The 13,616-nt window shown below is 36.0% G+C and overlaps 1 protein-coding gene across 1 annotated transcript; it reads right to left on the bottom strand.

Annotated features, from left to right (window-relative positions):
- Nucleotides 1–327: 327 nt before the first annotated feature.
- LOC126793522 (phosphatidylinositol 4-phosphate 5-kinase 8) lies at nucleotides 328–8,751 on the bottom strand. The gene is made up of 10 exons (XM_050520067.1): nucleotides 8,597–8,751; nucleotides 7,267–7,438; nucleotides 6,073–7,140; nucleotides 5,337–5,504; nucleotides 4,744–4,909; nucleotides 2,507–2,617; nucleotides 2,220–2,407; nucleotides 1,649–1,803; nucleotides 1,158–1,323; nucleotides 328–830 (listed from the first exon to the last, which is right to left on the bottom strand). Exons 2-10 carry the CDS (start codon nucleotides 7,281–7,283, stop codon nucleotides 551–553), a joined length of 2,319 nt encoding a protein of 772 aa, XP_050376024.1. The 5' UTR covers nucleotides 7,284–7,438; nucleotides 8,597–8,751; the 3' UTR covers nucleotides 328–550.
- Between the last annotated feature and the right edge of the window lie 4,865 nt (nucleotides 8,752–13,616).

Here is a 13,616-nt window from a genome sequence, read left to right as displayed (position 1 = left end):
AGTAGATTGATCCAATAGTTATGTATATTCCAAAATTACAGGATCTAGATTGTTCCTTGCTTTGTATAAATTGTGTAAGACTTGTGAATGGAAATCAATCAAGTTTACCTCTCCATTCTGAATTCTTTCAGATATCAGTCCAGTGGCTGATGCAGTTGTTCACGCTCGGTCATAATGAGCAGGATTCCGAGAGAGCTCCCAGTCTGCTCTCTGAACTTTTGTTTGAATCAGTTTAGCTAAGATAACTCAACTGCTGACTTTCCAGTTTCAGACAGAAAAGAATCAACATGGGGTGCTTTGATGCTTCATGTATAGTAATACCAACCATCCTTTTCATCTCAAAACTTTAATATTAGGCATTTCACAACAAATACATATCATTTGCTAAATATTTACCACATTCTGACAGTGAAACAGATCTTCCGTGTTATATCTATGACAATATAACTTTACAATCTAGGTGAAAAGAACAATTTGTTCTTTACACGTACAAAGACACAAAGCACTAACTATACGGCACGAATGACTGAGAACATAAGAAGAGAAAACATTACGCTATGTTTGGGAAAACTTTCTCCAAGAAACTGATGAAACGTCTAGCATACAGCTTGGGCTCAACAGCAGAAATGGCTAGAGGATCATGCTGCAATGATTTGTATGCATGCTCAAGTTTCTTTTTCACATTGTATTCCTGCAATATATCAATTATGCCCATATACAAGACCACATCATAAAATTCAAACAGTTCTACATCTGTTGAAACAGCCTCATCCTGCGGAAGCTTATGATTGGCCTGAGCTGGCATGTTTACTCCCAGTTGCACTCTTAACCTGAGAAAAAGGCAAGCCGTTGATATCACTTGTGCTGATCAGAATTTTATTACACAGGTAATAAAGTTGAGAACTTTTGATTCATCGTGCAGACCTTAAATTAAAGTAGAAAATAAGCACAACAATGTTCCCTTAAGATTGATAACAAGTTTATAACTGTGCCTCTATATATTGTTATCCATGGCTAAAGCTCATCCTTGAGAATTCAGTCCATTTTAGTAAGATATATCTCCACCTTAACCGAGGTTGAAGTTCCAACTACACAAGGAATGAAAACACTAGTCTAAATAAGATGATATCTTAAATCCTAATTGTCATTGTGCCTACCTTCCGGTACCAGGCAGTAGAAGATCAACTTCTTGGTCACCAAGGGAATATGCTTTCAACGTACTTCCTCTGATATGAGGACCTGGAGCAGTACTCACAGAGCCAGGTTCATGGGTTACAAGTACAAGACCTTTAGGAGGAATCGAAAATTCCCCCAAATTCACACCTGCTAGCACAAAAAAAAATGAGTATTCTCCTTGACTCCTTTTAACATAAAAGAAGAAAAGTCCAAGAATAGTTCACATTTGATAAGATCCAGCAATTCCAGTTACCACTAACTACAGTTTTAGTTATGAGATATACTAGTGGTCCAAAAAAGTACATCCAGATAACTTGGAAACCGATAAATGACTCAATAGAGTAACTTGATGAAAACAAATTAAACATTTACGAAAATTATCAAAACACTAAATGCAAAACATCAGAAAACATCAGAGTTTTCAGATTATTAGATATTCATTTATTAAGATTCTTTATGAAAAGATACCTACCATCACCTGTTGGTGAACTCTCATGATTATGCATTGTATCAGGAGGCTGTGAAAAGGCCTTCAGATTCTCAGGAGCTCTAAAATGTAGTCCCAACAGAAGGCTATAATCGATTATTTGCTGAGACTCTAAGAACTTGCAGTCTAGTGATATTTGTCTGAAAAATGAGGGAAGAAAATTTCCAAACAGGGTTACAATGTGGAAAAACTTATTCAGATACTCATAAGTGACACAACGAATACAACGATGAACTCTATTTTGCACATATATGTATTTCGGCCACCAATTCTTCTACTATGAGAGGCGAAATGATGGATAGTATTAAACCTTAATTTCAATAATCCCAGCTTGATGTTTCTACAAAATTTAAAATACAGATATGATGCCAATATGTAGTGTGTATAAAAATCAACAGCAAAGCACAGAAGAACAAAATATAGATTTTTATATTGGAAAAATAAAATGGTTCACCTCAAGTACAATTGCAGTTTTAAATCCATTGTTTTACAGATTCAAAATATGACCATCAATAGATATTGGTACAGTCAAAACACAGTTTTGAAAAGGACTTACTGAAAAAGGGACTCTCGTAATAATTTGTCCATATGAAATTCAAATGGCAGATCAAGATCTTTCAGTGTCGTATTTTCTGTTATCTTATCTGGGTCTGTGCATCTTCCAATTGTTGAACCTTTCAAATCAAAACGGCGATGTATTCGTAATTCAGTGCAAAACATATTCCCCATGACCATAAAGCGTACCTGAAAATATTGCATACAGGAGTACTCACACCAAATAGACCTTACAATAAAGTTACAATTGAAACTAGGACAATCAGACAGAGTGATGTACCCAGGTACCTTTCTTCGAGTTTTTAATGTTATTCTATGGAGCCCAAAAAACTTTGTTATGAGAGTGTTTTCATGTTCCCCAACATGGCAATAATAGCTAGGCAGCATCCTCAGAAGAACCTGTATCAAAAAACAAAATGTTAATCATCTGAACATGCCAGACTTTCACACGAAAGAATAAACAAAATAAATAAGTGTATATATTTAGTGGAAATATGTTGATTTGGGCAAATTGTGGGTAACCTTGTGTTGAAATGGGCACATTTTAAGATGTGTCATTGAAATGGACAGAAAAGGGGCGAATTTTGTACTAAATGGACATTTATTATAAAAATAAAGGCAACTAATAAAAGGAAAAGTAATTCAAGTCTCATAGATTGATTGACAGAAAAAACCAAAAATCAGCCATGGAATGACTCAAATTGACCACTTGTTTCTCTTTGATCACCGGCATTTATGGACCTTGGCCTTTAGATATACCTCACCTGAAGCAACCATCCATCCAAAAAGACCAACAACAAAAACCATCCTAACATCCCACAATCTCTCTGCAGCATCTTCTAAAAAATGCTTTCTGTCTTTGTACATATCAGCATGTCAATTCCCAAAACATGTTCTCCCTCAGCTACATTCTTGCATATTCAATGCTAAAAGGGATGAAGAGGCAAAAGATATACGAAAATCCGACAAAAGCTTTCCAAGTGAGAATGGTGAGAAACTAGTTGATTGACAGTTTGACACTATCTAAGTGCAATTACTCAATCAGACAAAAGCCTCTGATTCACAGATCCAAGTAGAAGTAGCATACCAGGGACCATGCTTTCATATAAAATTAAGTGATCATATCAACAGCACTGTATTCCATCAAAATTCATAAAGGCCGCGTTCTCCACCAAACTGTGACACTTGAAGCCTAAGACACTAGGAAAATAGCAACTTTACCTCAACAGCACCCTTTTACCACCAGACTCGAGTTAAAAAGAAAACCTTCATTCATTAATGTTTAAGGTGTCATTCACATCCATCTGAGCCATCAACACTAGGTGTTTATGTCACATTGAACTAAATACCTTTAATGCAAATAAATGTAATTTAGCCACCACAAAGAAGTAACTGTCAAAACAATCTTAGTTCCTAGAAAGTAGTTTCCACGCCAACAACTCCATGATTTTGAGCATGTGACAGGTCACAGTTTAGAACCCATAGTTGGCTCAGTTGTAAAGAGTGAGTATAGACCGAGTTAACTCCTAAATACTAGGTTCAAACCCCATTAATTACGTGTATCATACAAGTATAATAAACAGTTTTATATACAATTCATAATTGTGTGCATGTGTGTCATTATAACATTATTTTACCAGATATCATTCAGATAATTACCTGATTTGTATGGTCTGTAGATGATGTCATGTATATAGCTTTACTTAAAGTCTTGCACCCTCATAGGCAGTGGCTTCTTAAAACCAAAGAAACCTTTGAGAATTGGCGAAGGTACTTTGACTAGCAAAATAACCCTTCTATAACCTACTTGAGCTGGTCATGTCAAGATGTATTCTAGGAAATATGTCTCCCCATGATTTAAGTTCTTAGTTTAATGATAATCCAACATCAGTTTATAGATATTTTTCTCTTATTAGAAAAAATAATTAAAAAAAGAGCATTGCTCAAGGATTTGTCCAATTCTGTGCAGATTTGCTCTTAGTTTTTTCTTTCTCAGATTGGGAAGAGTAGGATGCATTTAATCAGTGGGAACTGGAGAAGCTTTCTTTTTGACTCCGTTAATTATGACTTCTACATGAAGAACTTTGACAACAAGTTTTCAAGCATAGATGCAAATACAAATGGATATTCAGAGTTAGGTCATACTTTCAAAAGCATAAGTCACATAGTAGCACTTAATTTTCATTAAAAAAAAACCATTCAAGTCTTAAAAAGTGCACCAATGAGTAAACATTCTTCCTCCAAAGCACTGCCAAAAAACCGTCTCCAGAATGGTACAAACATCATTATCAAATTTTAAGTAATCAATCAAGAGAAAGGGACCTATAGTAAAGACATGCAGCTCCTATAAAAGGTAAGAAACTAACAATCCATTTTTAGCGTTAAACCAAAACAAAACAAAAAACAATAACAGCATAAAAGAAATTTATTTTGGGGGAAAAAGGGGACCAACTTGATAAAATTCGGCCGACTGCTAAGTTAAGATGATTCCAGAAAATAACATAGGAATGGGCACGTGTTCAAACCTTCAGTTCAGTTTTCTTTAAAGTCTTAATCACAAATCTATCATCGTGAGAAAGATAGAAGATACTGCCACTTTTCCCTGGAGACGAGAGCTCTCTTAAGCCATCATCACCACAAATGGACATCATGTACTCTGCAGCATCTAATTTGAACATCTCCCTTAAATTCCTGAAAAATGTTACTGTTTATTAGCACAAGGAAACTCGAAATTAATTATTGGCATATAAAGAAATATATACTTGTGCGATTGGGATCTGTATATAGTTGAGGCACATACACCATGGAAAGAAGAAACAAAATTCCAAAAATTAAAAAAAAAAAACCAACATAATAACTCAAAATAGAGTTGATCTATTAATGCTATTATGATCAATGATAGTAGAATTTATCTATTAATGTTATTATATTAAACAAAAGTACAAATACTCAGGTTAAGAACTATGCTATACACAGCATCAATGCTATTACATTTTAGAGACCTATGCAGACAAATGTCTTTTAATATAAAGTCCCAAACCAACCAATTCAAATGCATGATGATTATCATGTCGCTCATTTTAACAGTTTTTAGGTAATGTGCATCAGAAAACTGTACCTGAAGACCATGGGGCAGTAGTCTTTCCAAGAAAAATCAATCGAATAATGTGGAGGCGTAAACTGAGAACCCTTTCTAGGAAAATACATCCTTATTCTCGCTCGCTCTCCAAAATCAGAAGATCGAACTTCACGTACAGGAACTGGTGTGATCTTCCCAACAGTGTATCTGTGGACTTCAAACAGAATATTTAGCAAGTGTAAGAAATCCCACCAAAAACACACAAGTGGATGACAGATGTGCCCGAATGAGATGATTTCTCACATGGGAGTTCAAAGCTATATCTAACTATTATAGAAATTTCATAAAAGTCAATTTTCTTTTTTCAGAGTAAAGATAAAATTGTGAATTTAAGTCAAATAGGATGTCAACTGATGAAAGGGCCTATTTGTGTTTTTTAGGTAAATATGAAGAGAGTATTCAGCCTGCACCATGATCAACACATAATTTCAAAAGTAATAACTGAGGACGATACATGACGTAATTCAGCTACTAGAGGATTAACAAATTGAGTTAACAATTTACTGGCAATTAAGTGCTTATGCTTTCATATGTTGCACCAAGTCAAAAGTTCAATTATCAATGCGCAAACAGCAGGTAAGATAGAGCTCAGCTGATAAGAAAATTATTTCACAAATGGATTTACAAACTAAAGAGTATGTCCATGAATTCATAATCATCTTTATCCAGAGTAACATTAAAGTTAAGACTGAAAGATATGGGTATAGCAAATCACCTGATACCAAGTTGCAGATTGAGCTTTAAATAATAGCTCCTATTGCCTCTCAAAAAGTCTATGCAGGAGTTCTTTGCTTCCTGCACTGAAATTATTTTTCTTTGTTTACCCTTCTTCAACAAATCCGTACTATTCTTAACTTTTTCTTTGATCAACACCCCTTGCATGTATTCTCGCTCATAGATTAAACAATTGTTATCTTCCACTTCTTGATTGCCGTCCTCGGAGTTATGGGACAATGTACATGAAGAGCCATACATTAAAAGTTCTTTAGGAGGATCCAAATGGGTCCAGTTTTTATCTAACGACGTACATTTGTGTGATATGCGACTTGAATTTCTTAAAACTCCACCACCTGAGTATTTCTCAGAAACACTACGCTTTACTCTTTGTCTTGCCTTGCCTTCTGAATTTATCAATGAACCAGACAACAGACCTTTTCCATCATCATAATAACCTAGAGAGCTGCCCCACTTCTTCAAGGACGGATGTTTAGTTCCTGCTGGATAGAATGTGCCTTTTCCATCCTTTAGGCCCCGACTCCATGTTCCAAAATAGTATCCCCCATCTGCAAATCTATAAATTCCAGATCCATCTCTTAACCCATTTAACCAGAAGCCATTGAAAAGATCCCCATTGTCCCATTTCATGACCCCTCTACCACACATTTTCCCACCTTTCCAACTCCCTACATAAGTATTCCCACTATTCCAAGAGTACCTACCATTACCTTCATGTACTCCTTCCTTCCATGATCCCTCATATATATCTGAATTAGAATACTGCTTTTTTCCAATCCCATGCTGAATATTCATCCTCCAACAACCCTGATAAAAAGAACCATCGGGTCCAGTAAAGATGCCAAAACCATGAAGGTAACCACCAGAGAAGTCACCAACATATTGTGCTCCTGATGTCCAAATCATTTGCCCTTTGCCTGTCATTTTCCCTTCTTCCCAATCCCCCTCGTAGACTGTTCCATCTGACCATGCATATTTACCCTTACCATGTGGCAGAATTCCCTTAAACTTTCCAGTATAAATGTCTCTATTTGAGAAGGCTTTTTCACTGAGACACAAATAAAGCAGAAAAAAAAATTAGAAAAAAATAAAAACAGTTGATTGACGTTATGTAATGTAGCCTATATCAATATGGGAGGAGAAAGTGAAAGAGAGATAACCAGAGAATTGTTACCTTTCACTGTCCTCCATAGTAATATATGATACTTAATTTAGCTGTCTGATATAGTTCATAAATTTCCTTCAATATAGGCTTTCTAACTCTTGAAAGGACAGCAATTGGTATGGCAATGGTAGTCTCCAATCACCCTTTCAGCAATATAGAAGCAGGAGGGGTATGGGTGTACCTATGAAATATATCCATTTAAAAATTAGTAAATCAATTGCTGCGATAGTCAATATATCAACCCAACAGAAAAGCCAAAAATATCCTAATATAATTCAGAGATTTGTATCGCTGAAAAAGATCCTCAGTTCTCGGAGGAACTCATTTTCTGATGAATCGAATTTTTTATTTTTTCACCTACATGTTGTTCCTTTTCCTCATTTTCATATAGGTTAAAACTTAAAAATTGATCAACATTTCTCATAGTGCTTGTCGTTGTTTTTTTTCATTCTCACTTATGGTATTGGAAAAGCGCCACCTATTTGTTTATTTGGATCATTTATCTGTCCTGTATATGACATCAAAACATGCTGTTTCGAAAAATGATTTGACGATTTTGAGCTTGTAAAAAGGAGTCTCACGATGACATACCATCCCGCCACACATCATAACTCTATGTCAAAAATCAAATCAGCAAGTACTAAAGCACAATTAGCCACCACATTCTCAATTCCGAACCTTGACAAAAGCATCCCAAAAGAGTTGTGACAGAACATTTCAACAAAAAAATCAAAACAAGATAAAAAAAATACAAAATCTAAGGCTGGCTCACAACCCTAATCATACACTTTCAATTTTAAAATCATAGATCATATTACTTGCTTAAAGCCACCATATGGCATCATCTTTGGCTCAAAATAGAAACCGCAGTGAGCCACAAGGGAAGTATCTCCCTAATTGAAACTTCCAACGAAAAATGACTATTCAAAAACACCTCTAAAAGCACACACGAAGAGATCTTACACTTACTGATAAAAGTAACATCCACACAACCTCATACTCTAATCATCTACAAACCAATTCCAATTAATCTGATAATTCACATAGACAAACATTCATCGAATCCACACACTCATCTTACACATAGATTAATGATCCTGCAGCTAACTATATCATCTTTTCGACTCCGTCTTTACCGGCTACTGTTTAGCACTTACATTTTAGTCTGGGCAATTTATTCAACTCTTATGCAAACAATTCAACTACACATAATATTAGGGAAAAAGCTAACACATACTCCAATTCAGAAACCTGAGAACTGAATTTCTATAGATACAAACCAGAAGATGATCCGGTAAACACTTTGGTTCGTTGAGATGAGGGAAGAGAATGAGCTCACCTGGCTTTAAATTAGGTTGAGAATTAGTTGATGATCCCTATTCTTCCAGAACTAAGCTCGAACGACGCAAAACTCAGGGCCGAAGATGATAATAGAGGAGAAGAGGCTGAAGAGCAACCATTGAAAGCCCTAATTGGATGTGACAAAGAGTCTCCGCCCTTCAATTATGAGTCTCTGAGAGAGAGAGAGAGACCGCTTCTTTCTCTTTCGTTTATTCACCTGAGATTATTTATTATTATGAAGAAGACGATGACTGAGAGAGAGTGTGTGTGTGAAAAAGGAATCCCTCTTTTTGGGGTTTGGCTGGCTCCGAATCTCGCCACGTGTCTGTCGACTGTCATCAGGACCCACCGCCTGTGTTGATCAGCTCGTGATGGGGGCCCACTGGGTTGTGATAGGGCGGAAGAGAAAAAGGGGGAGAGGGAGTGAATTGTATGGGATTTGGACTCGCGCGCTTGGCAGCATTCTATGTCGGTTTTATAGCTGAGGGAGGCATTGGGGGGGGGGGCTGGGTTGAGGTGGGGTGTGTGAAGGTGTACGAAAAGGAAAAAGTGGACCAATCTGGCTGAGTCTTTTTCGGTCCATCAGGCGCATGTGGCTTGGTCTGACAACGATCAATCACATCAGGTCATCAGGTGCTGTAGGCAATAGCAGTGTTGCGAAATACTGGATGATTCCTTCGGGGTAAAAGTAGAGCGAGACGAGTAGCGAATATTCGGACGAATACGATCTTGTTAAGAACTGTTGAGATTTCAGACGTTGATTTTAATTAACCTATGGATTACGCTAGTTTTATACATTGATGGTTTTGGATTCATCCACACCTATAAATTGGATTTGCTCAAGCAAATGGTAGAGTCAGAAGCAAATTTTGATTCAAGCAAATCGATTTCATATTTTGCTCAAGCAAATCGATTTTTTCACACACTTATTTACAATTTACTTGAGCAATTCAATTTTGTCTTGTTGTAAAATGATTAATTTTTTTCATACACCCATTTAAAAACTTATATTAGGTACTTATTTAATTACATAATTTAAATAAATTGGATAAAACAAATAATGTAAAAAATTAGATATATTAAAACAAATAATGTAAACAATGCTATATATTTAAACAAATTAAATATAACAAATAATGTAAAAAAATTAGATATATTAAAATAATTAAATATGTAAACAATGCTACATATTTAAACAAATTAGATATAAATTACATAATTTAATTCATATAATCAAATAAAAATTATAATATATGATAAAACAATGTACTTACTTCGTCCATTAGCGAAGTGCCGCTAGCTATACGTTGTCGTGATGCCGCCAAACATTCGCCCCATTTTTGCAAGAGTAGCTTGAACTTGTTGTAGTGAGAAGCGAGCGCGATTCGGGTCCTCGGCTCCTTCGGAGGTTTCTCACTCGATGCTAGCACCCAATTTTGCATATAATTGCCATGAATTGTCTCCCACAATTTGTCCCTCTTTTGTTTGTTACCGTCATATTCATCAATGCTATGACGGACAAAAGAAATATACATTTGTAAATCTTCGGAAGGAAGCCAATGGGTGCCCATTGTTTTGGAAAAAAAATGCTAAACGAAATGAGAGAGGATGGAGGAAGATGTGAAATTTGTTGTGAAGAAATTGGTGTGAGTTCATAACAAATTGAAGTAGTATTTATAGGCAATTTTTTGGGATTTTTTTACAATTTTTTGGGTTTATTTCCGTTATGATCAAATAGTAGCCGTTGTCAATTAATTCTGGCCGTTTGATCGAAATTTCTGATTCAAAATGGAAGGCCCATATCTATTAAACCGTTGGCCCATTCGGTGAGACACGTGTCAGCCATTCATTGGCTCGCAATTTTTTTTTCTGGCGCGTGCGATGCACACGCCTAACAAAAAAAATCGGCCCGTGCCTGACGTCACCCACGGGCGGTGGGCTCCGCCAGGCGGACGAGCAAACACCGGAGCAAAACTTGCTCGAGCGATCGGGCGAGCAAATCAGCTCGGTTGACTGGGCGAGTAGCTCGCCTCCTCCTGCTCGCCAGTGCGAGCTTTATCTTCTCCTGCTCGAGCTCCTCCGGCCGGTCCCTCCTCCTGCTCGAGCACACCGCCTGCAGATGCTCGCCGGTGCAGATGCTCTTAGTAGAGATTTTAGGTGTGTTTGTTACTAAAAGACATGAGAGATGCAAAAGTTCGTCCCTACACTCATGACTCACCTAGTCTTTCTAGAGTCTCACCTTTTTTGCATGCATCTCGCTCTAGCTTCGGAATCATACCCTTCCATCCCGAGGGACGGGGCATAGTGTATTCAAATATATAGGTTACGTTAGTTGTGGCCTATATAATTTTTCTTCTAAATTCATATTAGATATATAGACTTAATTAATAATCCTAAATTATAAGGTTTTATCAATGTTAGCTAAGTCAAAGTATATGATAAACAACTTGTTAATAAAGCCAATTCGGGAAGGCTATAATGTTAACGGTGCTTTGTAGATAGTGGTGGTGTCTACAAGTTTAGGTGGAGACAACGGTGGGTGAAGTCAAGTGGCTCTCTCATCCCTTGATCCAACGACGGCAAAGGTGGTAGAGCTTTAGAGGAGCTAAAGTTATGGGTCCTCGATCGGGACGCCTCCAGATTAGCAGATTGGCAGCAATCTTCCTTAAAAAGCTCCACGCTGGTTGGGTATGTTGAAAGGAAAGAGAAATGTGGTCTTTTGAGACTATTCTCTTGACTACATGAGTGTGGCTTCGAGACCCAAGGCTTTGGGTGGTGTCTTAAAATGTTACTCGCAATTGCATGAATCTATTGTAGCACAAAGATGCAAGAGGGAAGTCGAACCCACAGAGAATGTATGAATGTAGGAAAACTAATCAAATCTAAATTAATTTAACACTAATCTAGTTGAATGAATATTGGTTCTGTGATGTAGCTAAATATTAAGACAAAGCAAAGAGATAAGTTTACCTTGATGACGAAGTAACGAAGGTATCAGATTCACCACGTTACTCGATAAGTCTATATAATATCCACTAATTCCCAATTATGAGTAGCAATCTATAAATCAATTTACTGCTTTCTCAATATTTAACAATGAAGCACACATAAAACTTATTCTAATGTATATATGTCTATTCTTGTTCTTTGTTACATCTTATTTAGTTGTTTTAGGTTCATATTTGTTACTAGTATGTTTAGGTAGAACTTATTTCGAATATATGAGTTTTGATGATGAAATTGTGCTAAGTGTTAGAAATCATTATTGAGCTATGATTCCTTACTCGACTAGGATTCTACTTTCTTATTTATCAATTGTTGATTTCTTTTAAGAAAGACAAATCTTACATGGACAAGGAGTAGTGGAGCCATGATGCATTCTTAGTTGGATAAGGAAAGAAGAAGGGCCGGCCTAGCATTTCCTAGTTCAAGATGGAGAGTTGTCGTGCAACCGTTGATTGTCTCCCATTCGGATTTGGTTTCCTACGTCAAGTTATATTTGGAGTTCAAGAATCAAATTTCATATCAAATAATATCTCAACATCCCAATCCGATTCTACTTCATGGAAGGCATAGCTAGGCTGTTTTGTTTTCATATATATAGAGGCTCGACATCATTCATAAATCATCATCAACCTTGCGCACAAGTACTAGTAAAAGCTCTGCCCAAACACATTCATCTCACCAAGAACCCTAGAATCCGAAATCATCTTTCATCATATTTTCGATCCAAAACAAGTAGCCTAGGATATCCATTCACTTGAATATTTCGATGCTCTTCTTTGTGATAAACCCCGTAGGAATATTTCAAAGTGTAACTCTATGATATTCATGTTTTATTTCGGTTTTCTTTGTTCTTGTTTTTGGATGATTTCTGTTTTTGTTTTGTTAAAGTTTATTTCGTCTATGAGATAGTTGTGACTTTCGAATTGTGTAATGATATAAAGTTTTCGATTTCTATTCAATGATTTTAGGTTTTATGCCGTGAGTTTCTGCCTATGTTCTTGATAAATTTTCGGTGTGTTCTTATATTGCATATGTGATTGACACAAATAGTTGATGTGCATATGTTAATCATTCAAAGGTCATAACGATTATGAGACAAGTAGTTGATTGGTTGGTTTTTGTTCTTTGTTATCTCACTGATTATTTGCTTAAGTTTGGCGTGGGATTGTGCTTTGAACATGTTAATCTCCTTATGTGATACGTAACTGCATGATGAATTAATGTGTTAGATTTTGTTGCAAGACAAGTAGTTGAGCTCGAATATGTTAATTGTCTATGCATTAGGAACCACGTAGGAACTTGATGCATGCTTGAACCTAGGTTGAATTATGAAACCTACGACATGAACTTGATTGAGAATAGATTTTGTTTGCTTTGTTCTTACATGATTTTTTTGGTGATTGCTTGTTGTTGGTTGGTTGATCACATGTATATATTAGTTTAGGTTTATTTTCTGTTTTTATTTTCTGTTTTGATCCGACCCTATATCTTTAAACTCTTTTATCTTTTTGTGAATTCGTGTTAAATGTTTGTGATTCTTACCTTGGCTGGATCTCCGGTTTGTGAACGATACCTTCTTGTTTTATACTACTAACAATGCTTACATGGTTAATATTGATGTTGAGTAATCGAATCGATCATGTAGGTATATTTATATTCTTTTTTTCTAAAACAATCATGTTATATGGATCGATTCCGCTGAATATTAAACTTAGCTAAAATATTTCATTGTTTGCTCGCTAATATTCAGCTTAATTACTTGTTTTTACTAGGGTTGGATTTGTTGGTATACCAACCTCATTTTCCCAATACCATATACCAACCAACACATATTTGGTATAAAAAGTCCACCATTTAAACCAATCAATAACATTGGTATACCAACTAATTGATAAGGTTGGTAATGAGCTTTTATCAACATGTTTACGGCTCAAAAATTTAAAGACCCAATTAAGTAAATAATAACAAATAACAACACAAAAACAAGGTCTTATATAACTACAATCAAATTA

This window comes from Argentina anserina, chromosome 5 (genome assembly GCF_933775445.1).
Source record: "Argentina anserina chromosome 5, drPotAnse1.1, whole genome shotgun sequence".
Lineage (NCBI taxonomy): Eukaryota > Viridiplantae > Streptophyta > Magnoliopsida > Rosales > Rosaceae > Argentina > Argentina anserina.
This window is presented reverse-complemented; position numbering and strand designations above follow the sequence as displayed.

What these genes read in the sequence shown, in the direction of transcription:
- LOC126793522 (XM_050520067.1), bottom strand. An exon ending in TACTGCCCCATGGTCTTCAG is followed by an intron (nt 4,910 to 5,336) that starts GTACAGTTTTCT and finishes AACATTTTTCAG; the next exon opens with GAATTTAAGGGAGATGTTCA. An exon ending in TAAAGAAAACTGAACTGAAG is followed by an intron (nt 2,618 to 4,743) that starts GTTTGAACACGT and finishes TTTTTGATACAG; the next exon opens with GTTCTTCTGAGGATGCTGCC.